Here is a 25,112-nt window from a genome sequence, read left to right on the forward strand (position 1 = left end):
TGCGTAGATGTTCTTATTTCTTATTTGTTTCAACTCATCTATGATTTATAAAAATAGTACAATGTTCAAGTTTTGTTTAGAAAAAAAATAAATAAAGGCAGAAAAATGATTAGCGGAAAATATTGAGTTTCATAAACTTGTCAGCGATTTCATACACTTGAGAATGCAAACTATTACAATGGTGAAACCTGAAGGTGGCAAATTCACACAGAATAAACATGGTAAAAATTCAAGTCGACAAAAGAATTGCGACACAAAATATGAAACAGATGATAAGGTAAAACCCTGTGCAATGTGATGTACTACTACCTCTCGTTGCAACTTCAATGGCCACGCTTGAGAATCGAAAGAAACCCTCCTGTTGATTTTTCCTTGTGAACATCTCCAGGCTGTGCTTCAACCTAATTTGATTGATCATATGAATGGTATATCGCCACAGAAAGGAACCGACAGGAGATAAATAGAAAAACAAAATCTTGGAGACAAACCTCCTTGGCAATATTCTGGAGGGTCACTATTATTTCAGAAAATTCTGGCCTTTGAGTTGGGTTGTGCTGCCAGCATTTCTCAAGCAGTTCAGCAATCTTAGGATGGGTATTTTTCGGAATGGTAGGTCTCAAGCGCTGTAGAGAAGGAAGAGGGAGACAATCTTTTAATGGATAGCAATGTCGCCAAAGTACAGAAGTCCTTCAAGTAACAATTTACAGATTTGCCAAATCAAGCAAAGACAGGGTTACTGGTGCATGCTCACTCTTGTCAAAAACTCACAAGTCTATGGAATTATCTCTTCCAGAGAGTGCTATAGAAAATTAATTTACAGTATTAGGGTATCAAAATTCAGACATGATGCTTACCTTTTGAACCACACCAAGTGCTGCTTGTAATGGTGTCAGATGTTCATATGGAACCTGGTATTGCAAGGCAGAAAGAAATATAAGCATTATCAACTTATCAGAAAGGTACAGTCACCTTGCGACTATTATATATAATCATTAGTTTGCTGAAATTACCTTTCCTGTAAGAAGCTCCCACATCAAAACTCCAAAGCTAAAAACATCAGCCTTTTGATCATAGGGTCTATGCTCTATGACCTACAGCCAGACACATGTTTGAGGTGAAAATAAATATTACACTAGAAACTTATGAAATAGAAGAATGCCAAAGTTGCTAGAGCCTAGATAGAGTATGTTAGAGGAAAATTTTCTTTATTCCCTCGAGAGTAAGAAAAGGTCTGTTTTCTAAGTTGATATAACTAATTATGGATAATTGGATTTCTATAGAAGCATTAAGGACCATGATGCCAAAATTTGCATCTGCAAAGTAATTAAGATACATAATTGAGCCAAAGTGCCTAGAGAAGTCAACTTGATCAATGTATTCAAATACAAAAGATTCAAGAAGTGTCAGAGGCTGATAGAACAGAAAAACTAAATACATTCTACCAGCAGTGTCTAGTCACAGAATATGTCAGCAGTCTCACTTGAATAAACAACATCAGAGAACAACAATATATTCACTTACTCGTGAATCTTCACTGTTTATCTAATACTTCAAATGCACGATTTCAGGAGGCACAATACAAAAATTTCTTGCAGTCATCAAGAAAGGGAACAAATCCCTTCTCCTTTGTCTTGTTCTAGCAATTTTAGTCCAATTGTTGGAAACCACTTCGCTAAAGGTAAATAGGACCAAATATGTCTATAATTCTCATCTTTTCAGATCTACTTTTTGAAGGATAATTAACCTAGATTTGTAAATAGCTTTAAATTCAAATATACCGATTTCAGTTTATTATTATGTATCAGTAGATACATGCACCAGAAAGGATATCAAAGGTCAAGTTAGAAGTCCATAATTTGAAGAACCAGAGAGGACTGAAATATATTATCTACATTGCATCCCATCAATCTACTCAAAGACAATAAAATTCAACAGCCTCCATCAGAAAACAGGCACATAAAATAAGTGTCAATAGTTTACATATAAACTATAAATAAACAATAATACAAAGCATAGATGCGTAAGGTAATACCTCAGGCGCCATCCAACGATATGTCCCAGTTTCTGCTGTCATAATCCCCGATTGAACTTTAACGCGTGCAACACCAAAATCAGCAACCTTAACAACCTGAGAGATGATTTGCTCATTCAAGGTCAAAGGCATGTGAGAAATAACAAATTCAAGAAAAGCTAAGGATGCAATAGTTGCAAAAGGAGGGAGGACAGCTGAGATGCAGGAAAGAGATAGAGAGGAACCAAATGAGTAATCTAGCATATAAAAGTGCCAATTGTAAACATAATAATTAGAGAAAGAAGCAAGCCATTCAACATGGAAACTGGTTTTTCTCATCTCTTGTGATGACTGAAGAGTCTAAATAAATAATATAGCAAGCATTTTCCTATCCATTTACTGCCATTTGTCAATACTATTCTGGCATATGACATTACAAGCTCCAAGTCCTTTACATAATTCATCTCTACTCATTTTCTAATTCCTTTTAGACTGTTACCTCCAGCAAAATCTTCCTTGGCATCTGAAGTAACTGGCACTTGCTCTCAAAGCAAGATGACACATGCAAACAAGCCAGTTATATACAGCTTTCAAAATATGTATGTCATCCCAAATTTTCACTTGGACTTCTAACTCTATAAGGTACACATAGATACATTGTATATACTGCATCTAGTGTTATAATTTCAAGGAGCTTCCCTAGGTAAGTACATATTTCAATTCAACTTGTCACCTCAAATGTTCTTTTGGAACTGCAATTGCAACGACCAAGAGCAGGGCTGTACCAACAGAGCTATTGTATCAGTGCATCTTGCTAAGATTATTTTAGATGGATATTAACAGAAATAGTATATTTAACTTGCCTCTTTTTCATCCATGAGAAGATTTGCAGATTTCAGGTCCCGGTGAATGATATTATTTTGGTGCAAGAAGTTCATTCCTTTTGATATATCAAGTGCAACTCTAAGTAAAGTGGGAAGGTTGAAGACACGTTTCTTCTTATGAAGGTAGTCATATACACTCCCTCCTGACATATATTCTGGGAACAATATACAAATCATTGAGAATAAGTTCTCAACTGAAATCCAGCAAAACAAGATTATCAAGATTCCAATACTTGCATGTTAAATTAACCATCACAGGTCCCGAAATTTTGGATTCTACCTGTAACAATACATAAGCTTGGAGTTTTCGTACATGCACCAATAAACTGCACAACATTCTTGTGGCGAACCTTCCTGCTCACACAATTATAAGGTGAAAGATAAAAGAAGGGAGATGAAAGAGAAACTTCTCAGAAAATGAAAGATGATTACCTGCCATGAAGGCAGTCGGAGTTAGATCCTCACATCAGAAAACATTGAAAGCATACTTATAAGTTCAAAAGCTATAAACTCTCACATTTAAAGAATCTGAAAAGGGTAAGAAAACTTTATCCTCTTGTCTATGGCTTTTTAACTTCTGTTTTGTGTTTACTTTATCATCCTATACCTACATCCTAGATAGAATTGTTCAAACCATTGAGATGTCCTAGACTGCAAAATAGTTTTTCTCCCTTTTGTTTTCTTCTTCAACTGAATGGGGTGACAAACCAGAAACAGGTATTATTAGCATTTTGTATTACAACAATCCTAACTACCCGAGGAAAGGAGTTGACTCTGCAAAAGGATATATCTCTGAATAAGTCACTGTTAAATATACATGTCACCAATAAGATGTACTTAACAAGCTCAGAGGTAAATATGCTAGCACTACATAGATGTGAAGTGTAAGGGAATTCTGTTGAATGATCCATATATGTATGAAATAAATAATACATCATTTGTGCAAAATAACCATCCATTTCAAAATAAATTATAACCATTGTCATTCTGTACTTCTGATGAAAATCTGGCAACATCTGATGAGTCCATAGTAGTTCAAATTATAGTTCCAGAAACATTTATACCAAAAGTGACAACACTAAACAAAGAACTCAAAATTCTGAAAGAATATAGCAAAAACATCAAATGTTAGTTTTCTATAGGGTGCATAAAAGCATTGTTATGATTAGCACATTGTATGATTAATTGGGTGACATGGGTGTGTCAATTCTTGCAGTCTACTGTTCTTTATTATGACAATAAGATTTATATACCTAATGCAAGCAACCCTGTATTTCATGAGTGGACCAAGCGTATTAAGGTGAATGCTTATTTTGTTCAGTATCAATATCTAACTTGTCTTCCTCATATACCTTCTAATAAGTAGATAGCTTATCTTTTTCACCAAGTCAAATCATAGTCCTCATCTTGTGTCTTACTAACAAACTCTGTGTGTTTGATCCACCTTCAATTTGAGGGGGTAGTGATGATATATATATATGTTCTTATTATATACCTGAGGATTATTATATCACATGTATGATGTTGTGTATGTATATCTATCTTTTCTTAATGAAAAAGAGTTATTCTCTATTCATAACAGGAACAGTAACTCCTCAATTATAGCCCATAAAATGGAGACAAGAAGAATAGATTATGCTAAGCCAACAACCTCATAATATATACTTCCTGAGCAAATTCTTGTTGCATATCCAGATTTATACGCTCAGGATTGAGCACTTTAACGGCGACATCTTGACTACAGTATGTACCATGATAACTGAGAAGAGATAAAACTAATAATTAATGAGATGATAAAAAAGCATAATCTTTGATTAGAGTAAGAGTCTTCCATGATAGGTAACAGGTAACACTTACACATCACCATATGATCCAGATGCTAATTTTTTGTCAACACTTAGTAGCTTGACATCAAGTTCCCATACATCAGTTCCATCTGTAGGTATTTTGACATGGTCAGCTGGTACGAGTAGACTATCACCAACTTGCATATTTTCCGCCATAGGAGACCAAACATTAGAAATTGACTCAACTTGTGCCTGGATAGAATTTCAATTAAAAGTAGAAACTCATTGCTTTGTTTGAAGTAGATCAAGAAATTTTCAAGACAGAGCTAGAAGAATATTAACAAATATATCAGATTGAATCAGAGGCTGAAAGCAATGAAGGCCTCAACTGAAGAGGCTTTTATGGTGGAAAAGAAGCAAAAGACAGAAACATGATTATGTGCTGAATAATTTTTCTGCCTAAAGAAACAAGTTCCATCTATTTTTTTCTTCCTCTCTAAGAAACTAAGGGCCCATTTAGTTTGAGTTCAGGGAGGGTCCCTGACTGGTTCAGTAATCAAATATTTTTTTTTCTTTTTTATACCTAATCAAATTTACTCTTAAAAAAATCAATACTAAAAAATGAAATTAACTAATTAAGTTCGGGGTTTAGCCTCAAACTAAACAAGCCCTAAATTACTTGGGCTTGTGATGCTATCTTCAAAAACCTTATTCAACCTTTTCAGGTCAGGATAAGTGAAATGGCAAAACGTCAGTTACATTTGATAAAGGATTGAATCCTAGAAGCATGTGGAGCATAGTCAACTTGTTTCTTACTATGCAAATTTTGAGTGCCAATCTGGAATAAATATCACAGTGAGCATGAAATTACAAAGCTGCTTCTTCTTATTTTGGACAGGACTTACCTTGGAGAATCTTAAACAGTTCTTTAGAGGAAAGGAGATCGTGTTTCTCTCCAATTGCTGAGTAACTGCTATTATGGTAGTTCAATTAGGATTTCAATTGCTTGATGGTAGGAATTCTTCCAACATTCTGGTATGAAAAAGTTGGATTTTGAATGGTATGAATATTGGGAATTCTAATATGTCTGCTACTTTCTTGTCCTTCATAACTAAACCAAAATTGAAATGTGTAAACATTAAAAAGTAATATAGAGGGCAAGATATTAAGTCAAATTCCATGATTTTAGGAAGGCAATTCTCCCTTGCCCATCGAAGCACTGTGTGGTAGCCCTCTCTTCTAAGTTGGCATTGAAGCATCTAAAAATTATACATGAACATAATCTCCATAGACCCTCATCAAAGACCCTTAAGGTGCTTTGGCTTAGATAATATCCAAAAAACCAAAGGCAAAAAGGAATAAAGAAAAAAGGTTTTAAAATGACCAAAAGTAATGGCCCACTTCCCTGAAACTTATCAGCATACTAAATGAATCATTTGATTTGCTTGTCACTCTAATTAGCATAGGAAGTAAATGGATAACCAACCCAGGAGTTAATGAAGAAAAATTGAACATGAGGGAGAAAGTTACCTCAATCTTTTGAATTCCCTTCTTTAATTCTTCCTTAAGCTGCTCAGTTTCCTACAATGGATATAGTAGTTATGATGCTTCCAGAATGAACTAAAGAATAATATACAAATTAACTCCTGACTCCTAACTACTACCCAGTAATAGTACTTTGAAGCGCCTAACTTGACAAGCAAAACTGTTTAGCCATTCTACTCAACATAGATAAAAAGTAATTATTATAGAAGTAGCAGGAAAATGGTCTATTATTACAAATGCACATATTTGCCTTATGGAAGACAAATAACAATTAGGATATGAATGAAAAACAAGGGATTAAGATGTATAACAAATTACATTAAAAAATCAAGATTGTGCAGAACCAAGAAAAAATGTTTATAATTTCTAAGGTACTTGAATTGAAGTGTGTTTAAAGATCAAGAAAAAGTGAAAGGGATCATCAAAGATTCCTCTATTCAACAATCACTGACTTGGTTTTTGAGGTTATAAAGATGGAAAAGAAATTTAATTAAATTCCTAAATCCTAACTCACTCCGGTCAAAGTAATAGTTGAAGGCAGAAATGGCTACAGGTGGAGAAAAGGAGCTTAAAAGGAATCCAACATGCAGACTAGTAAAAGAACAATTATTCATTTAAGAACTTAACGTACAAGAAAGAGCATTTCTATTTATTCTACTATTTAAGGAAAACATTCCACTATGTTTGTTCATGTTCGTGGATCTTACAAAATGGAGAGCACTGTTTGGACAGATCTTTTTTCTTTTAAATTTTAATCAGTTTCTGCTTTCCCAGTAAATGAGAAAGATTCAAGCACCATTCTGTCAGAAGATTCTGGAAGAGTCAAAAGTCCTGCTAATCTTAAAAATATGAATTTACTTTCCTCATCTTCGAAGACATGCATAGAACTTGTTCTGCTCTAACTATGAAGTACTGACAGTCACGAATATTCTCTGATTCTACGAGTCGACAGAAGCTTCAATAGCATCCGTTTATCCAATTAATACATTTATGGTTACTGGTTAGTGAGAGGTTGAATATTATGTGCAAATGAAAGTCATTCTTCATTTCATCTTCTTCAAGTAAACAGAAATTTCAACATCTGTTGGCCTTACTACCTAATATCGAGCAAGTTTAAGATGGCACCACACCAATATTCAACCTTGCTTGCATGGCCCATTCCGATGTTTCATGTGGAAGTGCATACCATAAGAATGCAAGAGGCATATCATCTAGGACATGCTTACGGAGGAGAGAATGTCAGATCCATAACAAAAAAGCAACAATGCATGTTAGGAGAAAATTAAACAGTCCCAATTCCCAAGTTCACTATCTCAATAAAAAATAATGCAAGGACATGGAGAATAGTAGAATACCTCACAACGCCAGCCATCAACAACAAAAACATCTAACGAATAGCCATCGTTTGTGGAAAATATATTTGCTTCCCAGATGTTAAGGCCAAGTTCGCCAAGCAGAGAAGTCAGCTGGAAATATTGGATAACTGTATTACCACAAAGCAAGTTTATGAAGCAAGACAAGAGAACAAGAAAAAAAAATAACAAACTATAGTAACTTCATTAGACATTTTAGTCAACACAGTCTAGATTTACTTGCTAGCAATAGTACTTATTTAAAGCTGAACAACTTCCGAAGCACCATTTAGAGGTACAGTTACCTAGAAACTTGGCAAAGGCACAAGAGTGCTTTATTGACGAGAATATTTTAAAGAGCCTGGGGAGGAAACACCTTCCTTTCTATCCTACTGTCCATAAGAGTGCTTTACTTAGGTTGTACGCCTCAGCCATCTTTTATCCCTTCTCCTTCCCTCTATACCATCAGGTTTTCCCCTCCTTTTCCTCTCCTCCAACCTCTACTGCAAAGAATCATCTTCCTCTTGCTGTTCCACTTCCTCTATGGTTTTGATATCTTTCCCTCTTTTCCCCCTCTTCTATTGCCGTCTACCACTGGATCAACTGAAACAGTAGTGCTGATGTGCTGCTGCTGCAAATCTAGATTATGGTAACTTCTTACTCTCATATATCACCTATTGTTGCTGCAAATGCTGTGACAAAGTATTCTTGTATCTCAACCAATTCCTTACATAGTTTCATCCTTTTGTTTTCTGCTCTAGATTATTTCCTTTTCTTCCTCCTAGGAGGCTACAGTACAAGGTGAACTTTACCATTATCCAACTCACTTCAGTCAACACTCCTTTATCGCCACTCGTTGACATGTGCCACTAGAATTGACATATATTACTTTAAAAAAAAACAAATTTGGGGTCACTTTCATCACTTATGATATCTCTTTACATTTGATTCTTAATCTATGTAAATTATACTTCAAATTTTAGAAATCAAGGGAAACTTCAACTTTCCCCTTGATTCGAGAAAAATCATGAGAAAAATTTGGGAAAAAATTATGAGATTAGAATCTAATTGCATATGTAGAACTAATATATAGTGTTAAAGGATTTTGATTTAACCCATAAACATATTATAAAGCCCTATAAAGGTTTATAAGTTATGTTTTGGTATTCAAGACTATTCTTAGTGTCGTTGCTCGGCAAGGCACATGCCAACTATACATACCATGCCGAGCCAAGGTTGACACACCTCGTGCCACTGGCATGACAGTCCTCTATCACAGAGTAATCTTTTAATTTAACTGTACATAATTGCTCATCTCCTGCTTAGAACAATTTTTTCTATGAAATAAGAGTTTCAATCTGGAAAGATTCTTTAAAAGATATTAAGTGCGGTCCCTAAATTTGAAACATGTAGGTGTACCTTGTAAAGAAGTTTTGGCTTGTCTTTTGAAGAAAAAGTGATTTCGTGCATAGACCTGCAAGATCATCAAAATTCACTCTAAATACTCTTTTTATTTAGGTACATGCCTTATCAACAATGAAAAAAAAAAGAGACAATAATTTTAGTATCCAATTTGTAGACAAGAAAATATTAAGTAAGAAGATGCATCATAGAAATTAAGATAATGGTAATTATACTCAAGAAGAAAGTCTTACCCACAAACACTTTACATACACTCTAAAACTATGCAGATTGGCACCATCCAGTTGTTGATAGAGATCATTGTGAGAGGGAGAAAAAAAAAGTGAGAAATATGAAAGGCTAATAAGTTGCCACATCATCTTGTTAGTAGAATGTTTATAAAGTGGTTGTAGGCATAGCATTACCCTATACTCAAATATTCTATGTGACAGATGAAGAAAGGGAGATGATAAGGACAAAGCAAAAGCCTCTCGGATTCAAAATCCACATCAACTTCAAGCTAAAATAAAAATAGGCATATATGACTAAGCCATGATGAAGAAAAGAAGAAGAAATCCACCCACTGAAGAAGTAGGAGTCCATGGGCAAGTTTAACAAAATAAATCACTATGATGGCAAGTGACAAAGCTAACAAATTGTCTCAATCGGTCTTTATATTTTAAACAATTTGTTAATTTAGTTTGATTAGAGACACATTAGTGATAACATTTAGTATTTTCCTTATTACTGGATTATAATTATTGGAGTTAGATATTCATAATTAAATTCTTGTCACTTTGGACCTGAAAAAATTATTAATTAAGACTTCATGTATCTCAAATGTATTGAGGTATATGACTGATCATGATTCCGATTTTTAGATTGTAATATACTCCCACAACCCAACCTCTTTCGGCTAACTCTATTTGAAGGGTCAACATTCTACTCATAGAATTTATATGTTCACTACAAAGAAAAATATGTTACTTTTAATTGAGCTTCTAGCCTGCTAAGTTCAAATGCAGCCCACGGATACCTAATCTATGTTAACCAGTTAAAGATTGAATGTTAAATGTAACATAAATACTAAATAAACCTTGTCTCCCTTCATGTTGAGAGGTATTATTTGCTATGTGCATATCTTTTCTGTAAAGTGTAGTTTCACTTTGCAACTCTTAAGAGTTTCAGAAAAGAAAAGGACATAGATGAAAGATCCAAACTAAAAGAAGAAATCTCATTTTTCCACAAAATAACTTCAATAAAGAAAAAGAGAGGGACAAAAAGAAATCCCTGGATAAGATGGCAAACTTCATCAACTTTACAGTGTTAGTAAAAGAAGTACGTGAGAAAATAAATAGGAAAATGAGAATTAAGTGAAGACAGATAGTATTTTAAGGAAAAAAAATGATATAAATCTGATTACACTGAAGTCAGTTCTCAGGAAAAGGTAGCACTTTTATAGATACTTAAAAGAATGCTAACTGAATCTAATATTTGTACTTTAATCATGCAGTTTTAATATCAGATATCATTCTAAACATACAGCACTGTTATCATCTAATGGCCCTTTTAAGATAATGCCATGGACCATCGTATGAAACTTGTAGGCAATAACAAATTTAAAATATGAAGAGAACTACGAATCAAGAATAACCTGGCAAGATGTTGAACAGAACCCGGGTTGCTATCATCTTGAACATGACACTTGCTAGCTTCCAAGGCAAGAGCCTCAAGATTTACAGATGAACCAAAAGCAGGAGGTGGGTGAATGCTGATAAAAAAGAGAGCATTATAAAAAAAACGGCAAGTAGTAGATAGAGAATAAATAGAGTAATAGACATACATGAGAAGGCGAATGGAGAGCAAAAATATGCTAGTTTAGAAAAGGTTGTTTGCATATAACACCAATAGTTAACCTTATTGGAGAAAACCTCCAGAAGTTAGATATTTCCGAATCATCCCCTGATTTCCTCGGAATTTCCAAACAGACCCTATTCTCCACTAACAAGGATATTCTTGGTATATTTTATTTCTGTATCAAAATGCATTCCATATGGATTTTCAAACGTCAAAGAAGGATCTCAGTACTATAATATAATACACTAAAATTATGCCTTATGACCTAACAATGACAACTGGTCTTTTGCAAATAAACCTGAAAAAAAGGAGCCAATATACAAATTTATCAAAAAAAAAGAGACGTGTAAGGTCAGATAACAAGAACCAAAACAAAAAGAAACAACATTTAAATGACAAAAAGAAGAAGCAGGTGCACCTTTGTCTGCTTGTTTCAGTAGAAGAAACTTCCTCCACGAGTGTCTCTGAATAGGAAGAATCACTCTGGAGTGCTTCACGTAGTGGAGATATCTGAAGAAGAATTTTACAATGAGAAAAGAAACCGCGTGTACAATTGTCAGCTTGTAGTAGTCTATGGTTGAGTTACTTCAGCAGAAGAACAAAATGGATAAGAGAAGTTGAAGATTCAAAATAGGACTAGAACCAATAGTTATATAACTTTGTGAGAATGAAAAGCCCAAAAAATAACTCAAAGTGTATACACTATACACACAGAAAGAAAAAAAAAATCTAAGACTGAAGAAAAAATGCATTTGCTCTTTATACATGAAATGTTATTATTTAAGCATCAGTTCTTCTAAACACTGAGATAGAAAAGGATCTTCCTAAGAGAAGAAGAAACTATCAAACCAAGTACCTTATTATCTCAAACATTGGAAAAAAGAACTGATATTACATTGGCTAAAGTCAGTTGAACAATATGGTATTTAAATTTGGATTGTTGATACGTTGAGCAGTACAAGCTCTTGTTCAACTGATACCAGTCTCAAACATTAGAGAAAATAGACTAGCTTAAAGTCTATACTGCAGTTGAGGATGACTAGGACAAGAGCTTGTAGGGCCCTAGCTTCAAGCCAAATTGAGGAACCAATTAGTTCAACTGATACCAATTTGTTTCAGAGGATAACAACGAAGTAGGCCAACACTGACATATTATTCTTTATAAGAACTCTACCTGAACAACTCGCACTGCAAAAGCAGTCTGATTTGCAGAAGCTTTGGCCTGCTCAAACAACTTCTTGTGCATTAAAACATCTTCCGCTCTCTCAACATTCACGTCTAATGCATATCTACAGCATCAACAATGTGACAATCATATCAAGGAAAGATGATAGACGTCAGAAGAACTAAATGAGAAATGGTCAAATGAATGTATCCAACAAAAGAAACTCACTCCACCCAATCATGTGGTCAGGAAGCTCAATCATAAGAAATAAAATCAAAGTATTGGAAAACCAAGACAACGAAGTTTTATATTTATTGATTAGAATTCCAATTACCAGGTTGCTTCTTCTTTCCTGCACCTCTCTAAACAACACCAACAGATGGAGAAATGCAAATACCCATCAATAATCTAAGAAACACATCACAGAAAGATGGTATCCATCGGGGAACAAGATGATAAATGCACATAGTGAACACTCGTCAAGAAACTCGATCAGAAAGATAGAAACCCCTAAATTGAAAGTACCAACCCCACCCACGCCAAAAAAAAAAAGTCTCTTTTATCCGTTGACCTGAATTCCAATAACCAAGTTGCCTTATTTTTCATGAAAATCTTAACAACATGTACAACAAGATGGTTACAGAAGCATCTACCATACCACGATCGCAGACACAAGAAGGAAACAGGAAATCTACCGCGCGGGAAGGCGATGGAAATGATCCCAGAGCTCGTCCCCGAAGGTGCTCGCTGACGCCTCCGGAATCTTGGCGTCCCTGAGGCGGCGAAGGACCTCGTTGCAGACATCCAGCCAGCGATGCTGCTCCTGGTGTCCCTGCGTCACGTCCATCGCGCGGCTAACGCAGCTCTCCGTGGCCTCCTCCATCTCCATTAACGAACCCGCTCGAAGAAAAAGTAGAAGACGACGAGACGAAAGAGAGAAGAGGTCTAATCGGTTAACGACTCGAAGACGAAGGAGAGGTCTAGGAGAGGAAGAAGAAGCCCAGAATAGGAAAGAGATAGAAGCGGAGGAAGACGGAGAAATTTGAAAGTGATAAAAGAGGAGACGGCGAGGGGAAGCGTGAGAAGTTGGTTTCGTTTGTTAAATATCGGTTAACAATCTTTTATTTATTTTATAAATTTTTTCAAATCACATCCAATATTTTATATATTTTATGATTTATACTTTTGTCTTTAACATTAGTGTAAACAATCTCTCTGTCACCTTTTAACACCCTGATATTATTTTAATCAACTAAAATTAACCAAGTTACTAAAATACTATGATAATTCTTTGATTCCCTCTCATTTTCTATATCTATTTATCATCTTCTTAACTTATTTTCTTCATCGTCGCCATCACCCCCTTTCCTCGTTAGTAGCATCACATCACTTGTTCCGTAGATTTATCCACCAAGTGGTGCGGATCCTTTTCAATCTTCTTTCTCTCCTTTTTAGTGTTTTAATTTTTTGTTCACAAATGCTATGGATATTGATCGATGCTTTAGGTTGTCTTTAGTCGCTAATGAGCTCCTATGGCGACAATAGAATGTTGTGGTTCTCTTGGTTGTCGATTTCACCGTATTCTGATTTATCTTCTAGAAGGCTAGCTATAGCTTCCTATTTATAATAGCAAATGCTTTCCTTGTAGTCGTCGTCATCTTCTTTTAAGCCAAATTCACCTTGTTCCTTAATAAATACCGACTCTTCAATCAGTAACTATCTCTACCGATCACCCATCATCGTAAAAATCATCTCCACTGCTTAAGCTCAGCTCGTTTACACATCTTCAAACCCCTAGTAAGCTCGACTAGTGAAATCCATCTTTACCACCAACCATCTAATGAGCTGTTAGGCTGAGTTAGATCGGAGTTGAGCGGAGTGGAGCTCCTTTTTAGTTCCAATTAAATTCAAGCCAGGCTCAAATTAGATTAAAAATACCTATTGAGCTGAGCCAAGCCGGGCCATCTCGCTCAAATAAAGCTAGTTTTACACCTCCTTCAAGTTAGATATAAAGCTAGCAATCTCAGCCCCCTACATAAATTAAATATATGGGGTCAATCTTTTTAAAAATTGAATCACAAATAGATCAATAAGGAGTTACAATAAACCAAAGCAAATAACATAAACTACTACTGTTGCGCTATAAGGTAGTGGTATTTCAAAAGCATCATAGATATTTTTTTTTTCAAACATCTAGGAACAAGCAACGGTCGAATTATTGTAAGTTGGGACTTTTTATTAGTCAATAGATAAATATAAAACATGGGTCGAACTACCTTCTAAGCTAAATTAAACGTCACCCTAAATATATATATATAAAAAAAAGGTCACCCTTCACAGATATTTTACATCCTCGATTGGAAGAACTTTGTACTATCTGGGTACATGGCAAAATGCTATGGACTGCTCTTTGTTATACAGGATACACTAAGTTGCTACTCTTTATATATAACCCCAAATTTCTAGCCTCAGGCTTTCTTTTTAAAAAAATAATAATAAATTTTCAATTAATGTATTCAGAAAGCATGTTGCACGAAAATACTAAGTAATAATCAGACCAAGCAATCGTTAGGTAATCAGAATATTATGCGCATATTCTATGCTCATCGAGCTGTTATATTTATAAAGCATCCTTTTCAAGAAGATCAGAGAGAGAATTATTGTTCTAGAATACGCGTTATGAGGATGTGTATGATCTTTTCTTTTCAATTGGAGATATCAAATCAACCTGCAATTACATCTAGCTTCTTCTATCTCTCTTTTTTTCTTTTTGGATGATCCATAATTCTATCGATAATGATGCATATAGAGTTTGCATGTCAAAGAATATTTTGGTTTATCTCTATATTATTTATTATTATTGTTATTCCCACTAAGATAGTAGTTACTTGTAGCATAATCAAATGTAAATAACCTGAACAAGATGTATTTTCTTTTAATAATGGTTGACCTGATGATAGAGATAGGTATACTATTTAATAATGGTTGATACTCTCATCTTATCCTCTTTAAATTTAAAGCTTTTTCAATAAGTTGAAGATGGGTGGCATTATATGAGTTCCTGAGGTCCTCTTTTGACCTACACCATATTAATCCTTTAATCATATATTAATCGCTCCTCTTTGCTGTATATATATATATATATATATATATATATATTCCATCCCGCATATATATACAGCTCTGCATGCGGACTCGTCCATTAGCACGTCTTTGATAGCTAAAATTGTCTGAAAACATGATCTCGAGAAAACTTGAGCACTATTAAATTTATCGGATGAATGCAATCGATAAGGTGGCACGTTCAAATCGAACCCGCAGGAGCCAGCCCATGCACACTACATAAATTAGGCTATAGAAGTATATGGTAATTGGGCTCACCAAACATTTACGAATGTGAATGGTCCAACAAAGAAATCAATCCAAGACTTTGAAGTTGGGGGTCCAATTAGGGTCTTATGGGCCTCGGATTTTGCTCACTTTAGTCTCTAGTCTCTACCCTTTAATTCCGTGATATTTTAAATAAATGACATCCCCAATCCCCCATTATAAAGGCACCCAAAAGCAAGTGCAAACTTTGAAAATTTTCGTCCACAGTTATTATATTCTGGCTTCATCGATCATACTCAATGATCTGAAATCATGTGAACAGAGTAGAAGGAAACTAAAACCAAGCATGCATGCAAATGATAAATGTATATTTTCGCCCCCATCCAATCTTTTCTCTCTCAGCAGTCAGCCCTCACATTTCTTCAAATTGGGCGAAACCCACCTCGCCGGTGCTAACATCCGAAAGATGTAGCTAATGGGCGGCCCAAGCGCATCCAAATCGTAGGTCTTCTCCACTTTCCTCTCCCCCAAGCTGTATCTACTCACAGTTTCCCCAATAATGCTTCGCGTATCCTTCACCGTCTTGTAGTATTCGTGAACAAAGTAAATGCAATTAGGTTTAAATTCCGAGAAAATTCTACAGTCGATGCAAACAGTCTGACCTCTCCCCACGAACAAGGCGTGGTACGGCATGCTGGTGACGTAAGTCGGCTTCAACGTCATCGCCGTCCCGCCGGAGAGATCGAGGAAGAAGACGAGGAAGCGCCAGAGCCGGGTGCTGATCGCGTTCAGCTTCTCGTGCCTCGTGATCGCCAGCAGGCCGCCGTTATTGGTCTCGACGAGGTAGGTCGCCTGCGACTTCGGCAGGTTAGAGATCTCCGCCGCCGACGCCGCTATGGCCCCCAGGGGCCCGATGTCGAAGGTGACGAGGTGGGAGTTGGTGTTGTTCACGGCGAAGATCCGCCTCTTGACTCTGGAGTAGGCGAGATCGGTGCAGGCGAAGAGGGGGTGGGGCACGGCTGCCGGAGTCCACACCTTATCGTTCTTCCGGCAGCAGAAGAAGCGCTTCACCATCGCTTCGATGACGACGAAGGCGACGAAGTCCGGATCAGATGCCGGATCGGAGGAGAGGATCGCCGCGCGGATGAGGCCCTTGCGAGGGATCCCGCTCTTCTGGACGGGGAGGTCGAGCTGGATCACGTACTCGGCGTTGAGGGCTTTCTGGTGAGAGACGAGATCGCTTGAGATGGTGTCGATCGGGGGGAGATGGATGACCTCACGGGTGAACGGGTTGTAGAGGGAGACGGCGGGGGAAATGGCGAGGAGGAAGAGCCAGCCGTGGGAAACGCCGAAGCAATGCTGGTCCGGGTTGTTGGGCTGGAGAGGAAGCTGTTGGCAGGAGCCGCTGGCGAGGTTGTAGAAGGGGCGGGTGTTGGTGGAGGGCAAGAAGGCAAGCATTAGGAGAGGGGGTTGAGGAGGGAGGCGGCTTTCGGAGAGCGGGAAGGCCGATTCCCAGGATTTGCAGGCGAATCGGGCATGGAGGAAGGTGGAGACGTGGGTGATGTAGGAGAAGATGGCGGTGGTGAGCTCGAAGGGGAGGGAGGACCACGTGGATTTGGATACCTCCGCCATTAGAGAAGGAGGAGGAGGAGGCGGAGGAGAAGAGGAAAATTCATCCGCCGTTAGAGAAGAAGAATCTTCCGCCATCGGAGGAGGAGGAGGAGGAGGAGAAATGGAAGGGGGAAGCAGAGAGTGGAGAAGAGTGAGTATTTATATAGGAGAAGGAAGTGGTAGTTTTCGACAGCTCAGATGGAAACCGTTTCGGGTGGGGTAGAGGTGGACAGGTCAGCATAGACGGTTAGGATTTTGGGAATCTCGAGGCACGGTTTCGCTGTCAATTTTAAAAAGCTCTTTTCGAAATTTTACCGCCATAATGGAAGAACATGAAAGTCCTGAATCATATGGAAACATACACACTCGTAGAACAAGTCAATACAAAGTTACAAATAGTTATCGGCTAATTATTAATTGATAATGGATCCAATTTATAGAATAGCATAGCAAAATTAGTTCATCACATTAGCAGGGAGAGCTATAGGTCAAAACATAGAAAATTCAAGAAGCATTAACATGCAAATATCTCTCTCCCAAGTCTTATATCTGCGCCAGGATGTCCCATTGCCCATCAATGGGCTTTGCAAAGGACAAATCACTGCTGGATTGGGAGTTCATTCTGTACCCATGCGGAATAACCACCAGCAACATCCGTCACGCCGGTAAAACCCTGAGGAATTGGAAAATTATACAAGTTTGCAGTGAAAGACATCTACAAGTTTTTCCTCTTGTAACTTGTAATACTCTTGTAACTTACAGAGGAGGTAAGTTCAGCTGCAGCCATGAGAGAACGTTTGCCGCTTTGGCATCCCTGTAGACAGAAGTTTAGGTCTAAGGAAGAGATAAAATAATTCAGTAGTAGAAGTTTTAGGCTAATGATTGAGTTGGCACACATACGACAACTATTTCATCATCCTTCCCAAAAACTGATGACACTTCCTCCAAAAACTTGGGATTTTTCGTCATCCCTGTATGGAAAGGCGAGGAAACAAAAAAACGTAAGTAGGGATACTTACATATAAAGCAGTATACAAGATTTTACGAACCAAAACCCTATCAAGATTGACAATATTTAGTATAATGTATATTTCAGATTTCTTTGAAGGATTTCGGCCTAAAAGTACTACTATTACTTACATACAGTAATATCACAAACTTGCAACAATGAAATGTTATTCTGGTTCAAAAGTCTCTTCATCATTACAGGAGCAACAAGTAGCCAATTACTGAATCACACTAACTTCATGCCTATACAATGAAATACGGAGAAGAATGCGTAGAAAACAATCATTTCAAAATTCACACTCTAATTGTATATTATGGCCTGATATACTTGCTCAACCATGACTCTATAACAAAAAGTCCTCCTGACATGCATCTCAAAAACTTAATTAATCTTCAATGCAACCTTAGCAAAATCCATAGGTAGCCTTCATCTGTTGACCTTTCCACCTACTAAACCCTAACTAGTAATCAGGACAGCTAATACTTAATAGACTTGATTTGCAATGCTATAATGGGTATAACCCGTGATTCATTCTCCATCTACAGCATCCAGATACCAATAGAAAGTACATTTGATGCAAGATTATGGATACATTTGAACATCTTCATGACATAAGACATGCTTACCAGTGGAATTGAGGGTGCTGCATGATACAATGTTAAGGCTAGGTGTTGAGCTCACTGGTGTTGTGATTCGAGCCCCACTGAAATAGCCTCTCAAGGAATGCAACCAAACCTTGCATTTGCTGGGTCTCGTGCACTAGGACAACTTATTCTATGAGTGGAATGTGTAAATAAAGTGGCAACCATTTAACCTTTTGCTACATGAAATAAATTGATCTGTCTATGGCAAAAAGACACCTTTTTTTTCAACTGCATGACTATATTTTGCGAGTTTATACGACTAACTATCAGTACAAGATCCAAGTTCTGCGATGTTCTGCGATTTTTGATACTACAAAGGACTCTGACCAACAGAGAGCAAAACCAGTGGATCGTTCAGACTGAGGATACAGAGTAATAAGAAGTACCAACATCTAGATGCAGTTTTCAGAATCATGATTTGTAATTTCAGAAAGGTTTGCATTTTTTCCCTTTAGCCAACTAGCCAAGTAGTTAAATGATGAAGTTAAATGTTAGCAGTATGCTCTGATACTCAAGCACAGACGGTCCTTGTCTATAGTTTAGTGCTTGAGATATTCAAAGACTACACTGTCCCACAAATTGACATAAACAAAGATATGCACTCTGCAGAAAGGGCAAGAACAAACATGGGAAAAATTGTAAACTGAGTGCTAAAAGTAAAAAAGGAGGATTAAAAAATATATGCAGTATACCAAATTGTAAGCTTTTCCCTACCTACAAATCTTCCTGCAAAAGGTAAAGGTAGTACTGATGGTTCTTTCAATACAAGAAAAGGGGAACGTAATTATTTCAGGAGAGAATTTAGCTTTACACTAAATGTTACCCAGAACTATTGAGGAAGGGAATGCATACGAAAACATGATCAACAATTATCACCAACTATCCCAAAATGGAGCAAGATCATAAATTTATATACATAGCTACAAATCAGCAGCACCAATGAAACTAGTTAGTCATCAAGCAGTGTTACCTGACCCAACCTTGAACATGAACGGAATATTTACAGCTCCCACTGGATGGCCAGCAGTGAATTCATCAATCGTTCTGTAAAATCATCCAAACAGACATTTCATCAAGCATAAAGTCCGCAGGCAGACTAGTCACAATCCCATCAACTAAATCAAAGTTCCAATCAATTACTCTACCTGACGTCAAGATACCGATGCCCAGCTTGAAGCAATTCGTGGGCAACGCGAACCGGCACCGATCTGGGAACCACTGTTTCCGAGCTCGAAGCAGATGCCAGCGAACTAACCCTGCAATCACGTAATAACAAGACCTCGGTCCCTCTCATAACATCTAGATAAGCTACACTAAACTAATTACCTCAAGAAACTCGTCTTCTGGCATTGGGAACTGACGAGCCCAAGCTTGAGCCCAAATGGTTGACAACCCGAGAGAAGAGAGGGTGGTAATCTGTAGCAAAAGAATATATAGTTGAAACGAGAGAGAAAGCGAGAAAATGAAGGAAAAAAGAGAAAAGCTTGGGAAAAAATAATACAAATGTGACCTTTTAATTGATGGAAGGGCGATCAAAACAGGGAGAGAGACACGAGCAAAGGAAGCCATTGAATCGAATAGGAAGTGAATTGAAGGTGGAACTCTGGCGAGATCTTGTTGGGTTTATGGAGGCGATGGAAGAGTATCGGGTAATTATACATTATTCCTCATTTAATAGATTCCTCTCATTATTTTTCGTGGTTCGAGACGGCGTTGCTATCTAGGCGAAGTTGCAATTAAGAACGGATACGACACGTATGACAACATTTGGCAACGGTCGGGAAGACGATAAAGATAAACTCGCGAAGAAGCTGATGAGATGTACAGGTCAGACACGAGTCGGTTCGCTCGAATCGGGATTAGAGAAGTTGACGTCAACTCGGACCACTTGGTTTGGATAAGAATCATAAGATCTTTTCTCAAGTAATTTGAAGGGATAATTACGTGTAGACCATTCCAATAATTGCTTCTAATTTTGAAATAATTTTAGACTCTCTAAATTATCACTAATTTATATATATAATTATTAAAAAAAATTCGTACCCATATATATTCTTTAAAACTAAAAAAATATTCACATATATTTATTTAAATTATGAGAAAAAGAATTATGGAAAACTCTAAACCAAAATATATTTAGATTTAGGAGTGCATGCAATTGTAAGAAAAAAATTAAAAAGTATATTTAAAAAACGATGATAATTGAAAAGATCTAAATAGAATTTTTCCTATTTTTCGCATATATATATATATATGGGCAGAGCTATGTAAAAAAAGGAGAGATATCCCATCAATTTTCATGATTGTACTTAGCTGATATAATAATTAAGTTTAATATCCTTTCACTATAAGTGTTTAAGATCATTATTCTAGTATAACTAATACTAATTTGAATTCAAATTAAAGAGTACAAATAAAAGGAAGATTCTAAAGTTGAGATCCACTTTTATTCATCGACCAGTTTGTACAAGAGTCGGTTGAAATCTCCACACCAGTGCAGACTTCTCCTAACTTTATTATAGAAATAATATTTATTTTATCATTCTAATTTCTAACCATTAGTAGTAGAAGCATCTCCGCCTAATTCCACCAACTCAATTGAAATCCCACCCTCAAATTTCGGAAGGAAAACGTCTGTTAGAACCGTCTTTGACTGCAGCGAGGCCTTGAGAAGCTCCAACCCCTGAACGAAAGAAAAAGAGATAAAAGAAAGAAACCAATCACCAACCACCCGAGGAATCAAAGTGAGTACAAGCAACCAAGTTAAAATGATATTATAATGTGATTACTCATAAATTGTGGGTGTCATATGCAAATCTAGGTAATTAAAATCAAGTTAAAATGATATTATTTCAAACCTTATATTCATAATTCTTTTATAATGAGGAAGATACCATAGGTTAGCGGTTGTCATCGTAAAGTTCTTCTGAGAGGGAGGCGTTCGCATAAAATCGTCAAATATAGGGTCTGAAATGTAATTTACTACGTATTTCTGCAATCTAACCTCTTCCATGCCGAATTCCACAACGGACGCGTATAGCGACGTGACATCCTTGACCTGGAACCTGTTAAACAACTCGATGGCCGAGAAGGTGGAGGCAGGCACGACGGCCAAGTCATCCATCACCATGTAGTTCACCACCCCCTTCACGTACCCACCGCCGGCCTCCTCCCTCGCCTTCTCCGCCGACGCCTCCTCCTTCCCTTGCAGCACCTTCTGCTCAATCGACATGGCGTACCGGCAACTCGGGCACGGCAGCCTGGCCACTTCCGACAAGTAGGTGTGGGCCCTGCTACCCGAGCAGCCGTAGTAGACCTTAACCTTCTTACCTACCGAGCTCTTGGGCTTGTTCTCGAGGAGGACGAGAGAGGAGGACGAGGCGTTGGGCTCAAGGAGAGCGGCGCGGTCGAAGGCCGGGGCGACGAGGTAGGTGTCGGGGAGGGATTCGAGGCTGGCGTAGAGAGAGGCAATGGAATTGGAGAGGAGCTGATTACCGACGAGGCGGGTGATGTAGCCGAGAGGTAGGCTGAGGAGGCCGAGGAGGAAGTCGGCGACGTCTTTGCTGGCCTCGGCAAAGAGGACGCGGTTGGTGGTCTGGTCGACTAAGAGCTTTAGCTCTAGCTTGGTGGCGGCTGGTACTTCTTCCGTCCGGGCTACGGAGGCCATTTTAAGCTTGTCTAGTCTATATTAATGGACGAGAAAAAGAAGGACGTGCATGGGGAGTATTTATAGACATATGTAAGTATGAGGGATGGATTAACGTAAGTTCTTGGGATTGGTATTGGTATCTGAAACAACGTTGCTTTCAAGGCGTTTTAAGTTTTAACCGCAAGGAGAGGGAATGAAATATGCTAAAATTAACGAGCTGAGTCACAAAATAGGAGAGGAAAAGTATATGCCCAAATTCAGACGTTGGACGATGATACTCATACGTTAACTTTAATATTAAAAAAGAAACACTAACATATTCTTTTGTTTGACAACAACTAATTAGAAAATTATTATATTGTTTAGAAGAATATTTCGTTTACAAGTAATTTACATGCACAATTTTCAAATTATATAATTAAATTAATTTGTTTGGATAATGCTGATGAATTTTAATCCTAAACCTTTTATTATTATTGCATCTCTATACGGGTTGATATTAAACATCTTGTAGCTCACACTCATACTAAAACTAGTTTAGCGGAATCTAATATTAAGTGCCTATAATTTATTATTGAACCTTTACCTAATGAAACAAAATTGTCTATGTCTACCCAGGGTTATGCCATGCATATTGCATGTTATAAACCTAGTTCGTAGTAGGCCAACTTCTCGTCACTAATATTCATCCTTAGAGCTTGTATTTGGGCAATAGCTAAATACATCTCACCTAGCTATGAACTTATGGCTTTGCCATATGTTGCAATTTTACACCCACATCACATAACACTGGTCTCGAACATCAACTTAGGATTTATGTTTGTTTTGGTTCTCCATCTTTCATTAGATATCTTGAGCCATTAATTGAAAGTCTTTTTGAAAGCATGCTTCAAAAGAATATATTTTTGATAAAAGAATGCCTCAACATTATCATATCTTGGTCCTCGCACAAATTAGTGCTAACTAGAAGTTCAAAGGATCATTTATATATCTACAAATAATTACAAAACTAGTATCAAATGCATTTACTGATATAAAGAAAGTGACAAAATCATATATACTTGCTACAAGAATTCGTGCCTCAAAAGGTATAACAATAAGTAAACCACAGGCACGTTAGAAGTGTAGGAGACCTATAAGTTCGAGAGACAAAAAGTTTCAAAAATAGTCCAGTCAACTGAGACTAATATTGAAGAAGTCTATGATTTAAACAGGCGTTCCTAAAGAATATATTAAGTCTCATTAATTAATTGTATGCATGTCTCAAATAGATGCATGCCTCTAAAGAGCATACTAAGACTTTATATAAAGAGTCTAAAATTTAAATAGCTAGATGCTCCTGTAGATCATGTTAAGACTCATGAACAAATATATATATATATATATATGTGTGTGTGTGTGTGTGTGTGTTTTAAATAAAAGAGTACAAATATATAAAAGGGAGATTGTAAATACAAGTGGAATCAACTTTTATTCATAGAGCAATTTGTACAAGAGTCGATAGAAATCTCCACATCAGTGCAGAACTCTCGTAACTTTTATTATAGAATTAATCCAATTTTATCACTCTAATCCTAGACATTAGTAGTAGAAACATCTGCGCTTAACTCCACCCTACGAATTGAAACCTCACCCTCGAACTTCGGAAGGAAAACCTCCGTTAGAACCGTCTTTGACAGCAGTGAGGCCTTGAGCAGCTCCAACCCCTTGACAAACAAAACCCCATCACGAATCACCCAAGAAACCCACGTAAGTACAAACAGCCAACTTAAGTGATCTTATTCGGTCGTTATTCATAAATTATGGGCGTTATCTGCAAATTCTAGTAATAAAACTCAAGTGGAAAATTCATACCTTATATTCCGATGATTTTGTGGTATATATATGTGTGTGTGTTTATTATTTTATTTATGGTTGTCTGTTAATAGTAAATTGGCTTAGTCGAATGTAGCCTGATGTGCTGTCTGGGAGGAAGGCATTCACATAATTAAAATCGTGAAAATATAAGGCGTGAAATGTAATTTTGTATGTACGTGAGCAATCTAACCTCTTCCATGCCGACTTCCACAACGGACTCGTATAGCGACGAGACATCCTTGACCTGGAACTTATGAAGCAACTCGATGGCCGAGACGGTCGAAATGGGCACGACGGCCAAGTCATCCATCACAATGTAGCTCGGCGACCGCTTCACGTACCCACCGCCGGTCGCCTTCCCCGCCTCGTCATTCCCTTGCCACACATTCCGCACAGACGCCATGGGAGACCGGCAACTCGGACACGGCGTCCCGGACACCTCCGACAAGTAGGGGTGGTACCAGCTACCCGAGCAGTCGTAGTAGATCATAACCTTCTTAGCTTCCGAAGTCTTGGGCTTGTTCTCGAGGAGGGTGAGAGAGTAGGACGAGGTATTGGGGTTGAGGAGGGCGGCGCGGTCGACGGCCGGGGCGATGAGGTACTCATCGGGGAGGGATTCGATGTTGGAGCAGAGAGTGGGGATGGAATTGGAGAGTTGTTGTTTCCCAACAAGACGTCTGACGTAGCTGAGAGGGAGGCCGAGGAGGCCGAGGAGGAAGTCGGCGACGTCTTTGCCGGCCTGGGCAAAGACGACGCGGTGGGAGTTCTGGTCGACTAAGAGCTTTAGCTCTAGCTTGGTGGTGGGTGGTAACTCTTCTTTCTCAGCTACGGATGCCATTAATTTTGTGGAATATATATATATTAATGGAGGAGAAAAGAACGAGGTGGGAAGTACTTATAGATATATGTAATTTATGGAGGGATGGATTACAATAAGAACTGAGATTGGCATTGGTATCTAAGACAACGTTGTTGTCAAGGCGTTTTAACTGCAACGAGAGGGAAGTAAT

General features: G+C 37.6%; 5 protein-coding genes across 8 annotated transcripts; all 5 read right to left on the minus strand.

Moving 5' to 3' along the window:
- Positions 1–112: 112 nt before the first annotated feature.
- LOC140770056 (serine/threonine-protein kinase STY46-like) lies at positions 113–13,077 on the minus strand. 2 transcript variants are annotated; one of them, XM_073111040.1, is made up of 16 exons: positions 12,698–13,077; positions 12,012–12,126; positions 11,256–11,347; positions 10,635–10,751; positions 8,999–9,053; positions 7,583–7,693; positions 6,213–6,263; positions 4,753–4,934; positions 4,547–4,654; positions 3,176–3,249; positions 2,875–3,050; positions 2,033–2,128; positions 1,011–1,091; positions 855–908; positions 489–623; positions 113–401 (listed from the first exon to the last, which is right to left on the minus strand). In XM_073111040.1, exons 1-16 carry the CDS (start codon positions 12,889–12,891, stop codon positions 324–326), a joined length of 1,719 nt encoding a protein of 572 aa, XP_072967141.1. In that variant the 5' UTR covers positions 12,892–13,077; the 3' UTR covers positions 113–323. The 2 variants fall into 2 exon arrangements, with proteins under 2 accessions (XP_072967141.1, XP_072967142.1); XM_073111041.1 differs by lacking the exon at positions 4,547–4,654.
- A 2,523-nt stretch (positions 13,078–15,600) lies between these two features.
- LOC140770057 (F-box protein At1g10110-like) lies at positions 15,601–17,216 on the minus strand. 2 transcript variants are annotated; one of them, XM_073111043.1, is made up of 2 exons: positions 15,995–17,216; positions 15,726–15,914 (listed from the first exon to the last, which is right to left on the minus strand). In XM_073111043.1, the coding sequence occupies exons 1-2, from the start codon at positions 17,037–17,039 to the stop codon at positions 15,871–15,873; spliced, it is 1,089 nt and encodes a 362-aa protein (XP_072967144.1). In that variant the 5' UTR covers positions 17,040–17,216; the 3' UTR covers positions 15,726–15,870. The 2 variants fall into 2 exon arrangements, with proteins under 2 accessions (XP_072967143.1, XP_072967144.1); XM_073111042.1 differs by having other exon boundaries at positions 15,601–17,216.
- A 126-nt stretch (positions 17,217–17,342) lies between these two features.
- On the minus strand, positions 17,343–20,339 carry LOC140770059 (thiosulfate sulfurtransferase 16, chloroplastic). The gene is made up of 7 exons (XM_073111044.1): positions 20,107–20,339; positions 19,923–20,012; positions 19,742–19,852; positions 19,567–19,640; positions 17,844–17,914; positions 17,704–17,757; positions 17,343–17,616 (listed from the first exon to the last, which is right to left on the minus strand). The coding sequence occupies exons 1-7, from the start codon at positions 20,163–20,165 to the stop codon at positions 17,542–17,544; spliced, it is 534 nt and encodes a 177-aa protein (XP_072967145.1). The 5' UTR covers positions 20,166–20,339; the 3' UTR covers positions 17,343–17,541.
- A 696-nt stretch (positions 20,340–21,035) lies between these two features.
- Positions 21,036–22,308, minus strand: LOC140770857 (uncharacterized). Its single transcript, XM_073112168.1, has 2 exons — positions 21,601–22,308; positions 21,036–21,279 (listed from the first exon to the last, which is right to left on the minus strand). The coding sequence occupies exons 1-2, from the start codon at positions 22,261–22,263 to the stop codon at positions 21,148–21,150; spliced, it is 795 nt and encodes a 264-aa protein (XP_072968269.1). The 5' UTR covers positions 22,264–22,308; the 3' UTR covers positions 21,036–21,147.
- Positions 22,309–23,808: 1,500 nt separating this feature from the next.
- LOC140770858 (uncharacterized) lies at positions 23,809–24,944 on the minus strand. 2 transcript variants are annotated; one of them, XR_012106068.1, is made up of 3 exons: positions 24,293–24,944; positions 24,100–24,209; positions 23,809–23,951 (listed from the first exon to the last, which is right to left on the minus strand). XR_012106068.1 is itself a non-coding variant. In XM_073112169.1 (2 exons), the coding sequence occupies exons 1-2, from the start codon at positions 24,938–24,940 to the stop codon at positions 23,820–23,822; spliced, it is 780 nt and encodes a 259-aa protein (XP_072968270.1). In that variant the 5' UTR covers positions 24,941–24,944; the 3' UTR covers positions 23,809–23,819. The 2 variants fall into 2 exon arrangements, 1 of the variants encoding a protein (XP_072968270.1); XM_073112169.1 differs by lacking the exon at positions 24,100–24,209.
- Positions 24,945–25,112: the final 168 nt, after the last annotated feature.

The sequence above is a fragment of the Typha angustifolia genome, chromosome 11 (assembly GCF_048772165.1).
Source record: "Typha angustifolia cultivar Huaian chromosome 11, ASM4877216v1, whole genome shotgun sequence".
In the NCBI taxonomy this organism is placed as follows: domain Eukaryota; kingdom Viridiplantae; phylum Streptophyta; class Magnoliopsida; order Poales; family Typhaceae; genus Typha; species Typha angustifolia.

Excerpts from the sequence above, each read along its gene's own strand:
- LOC140770056 (XM_073111040.1), bottom strand. The coding sequence starts at position 12,891 with ATGGAGATGGAGGAGGCCACGGAGAGCTGCGTTAGCCGCGCGATGGAC. Across the intron at positions 7,694-8,998 it reads AGCCAAAACTTCTTTACAAG|CTGACTTCTCTGCTTGGCGA; the intron begins GTACACCTACAT and ends CAATATTTCCAG. Across the intron at positions 4,655-4,752 it reads TCTGGATCATATGGTGATGT|TTATCATGGTACATACTGTA; the intron begins GTAAGTGTTACC and ends ATCTCTTCTCAG.
- LOC140770057 (XM_073111042.1), bottom strand. The coding sequence starts at position 17,039 with ATGGCGGAAGATTCTTCTTCTCTAACGGCGGATGAATTTTCCTCTTCT.
- LOC140770059 (XM_073111044.1), bottom strand. The coding sequence starts at position 20,165 with ATGGCTTCCTTTGCTCGTGTCTCTCTCCCTGTTTTGATCGCCCTTCCA. Across the intron at positions 17,915-19,566 it reads CATGTTCAAGGTTGGGTCAG|GGATGACGAAAAATCCCAAG; the intron begins GTAACACTGCTT and ends CTTTCCATACAG. Across the intron at positions 17,617-17,703 it reads CAGCTGAACTTACCTCCTCT|GGTTTTACCGGCGTGACGGA; the intron begins GTAAGTTACAAG and ends CCAATTCCTCAG.
- LOC140770857 (XM_073112168.1), bottom strand. The coding sequence starts at position 22,263 with ATGGCCTCCGTAGCCCGGACGGAAGAAGTACCAGCCGCCACCAAGCTA. Across the intron at positions 21,280-21,600 it reads TGGAATTCGGCATGGAAGAG|GGGTTGGAGCTTCTCAAGGC; the intron begins GTTAGATTGCAG and ends TCTTTCGTTCAG.
- LOC140770858 (XM_073112169.1), bottom strand. The coding sequence starts at position 24,940 with ATGGCATCCGTAGCTGAGAAAGAAGAGTTACCACCCACCACCAAGCTA. Across the intron at positions 23,952-24,292 it reads TGGAAGTCGGCATGGAAGAG|GGGTTGGAGCTGCTCAAGGC; the intron begins GTTAGATTGCTC and ends TTGTTTGTCAAG.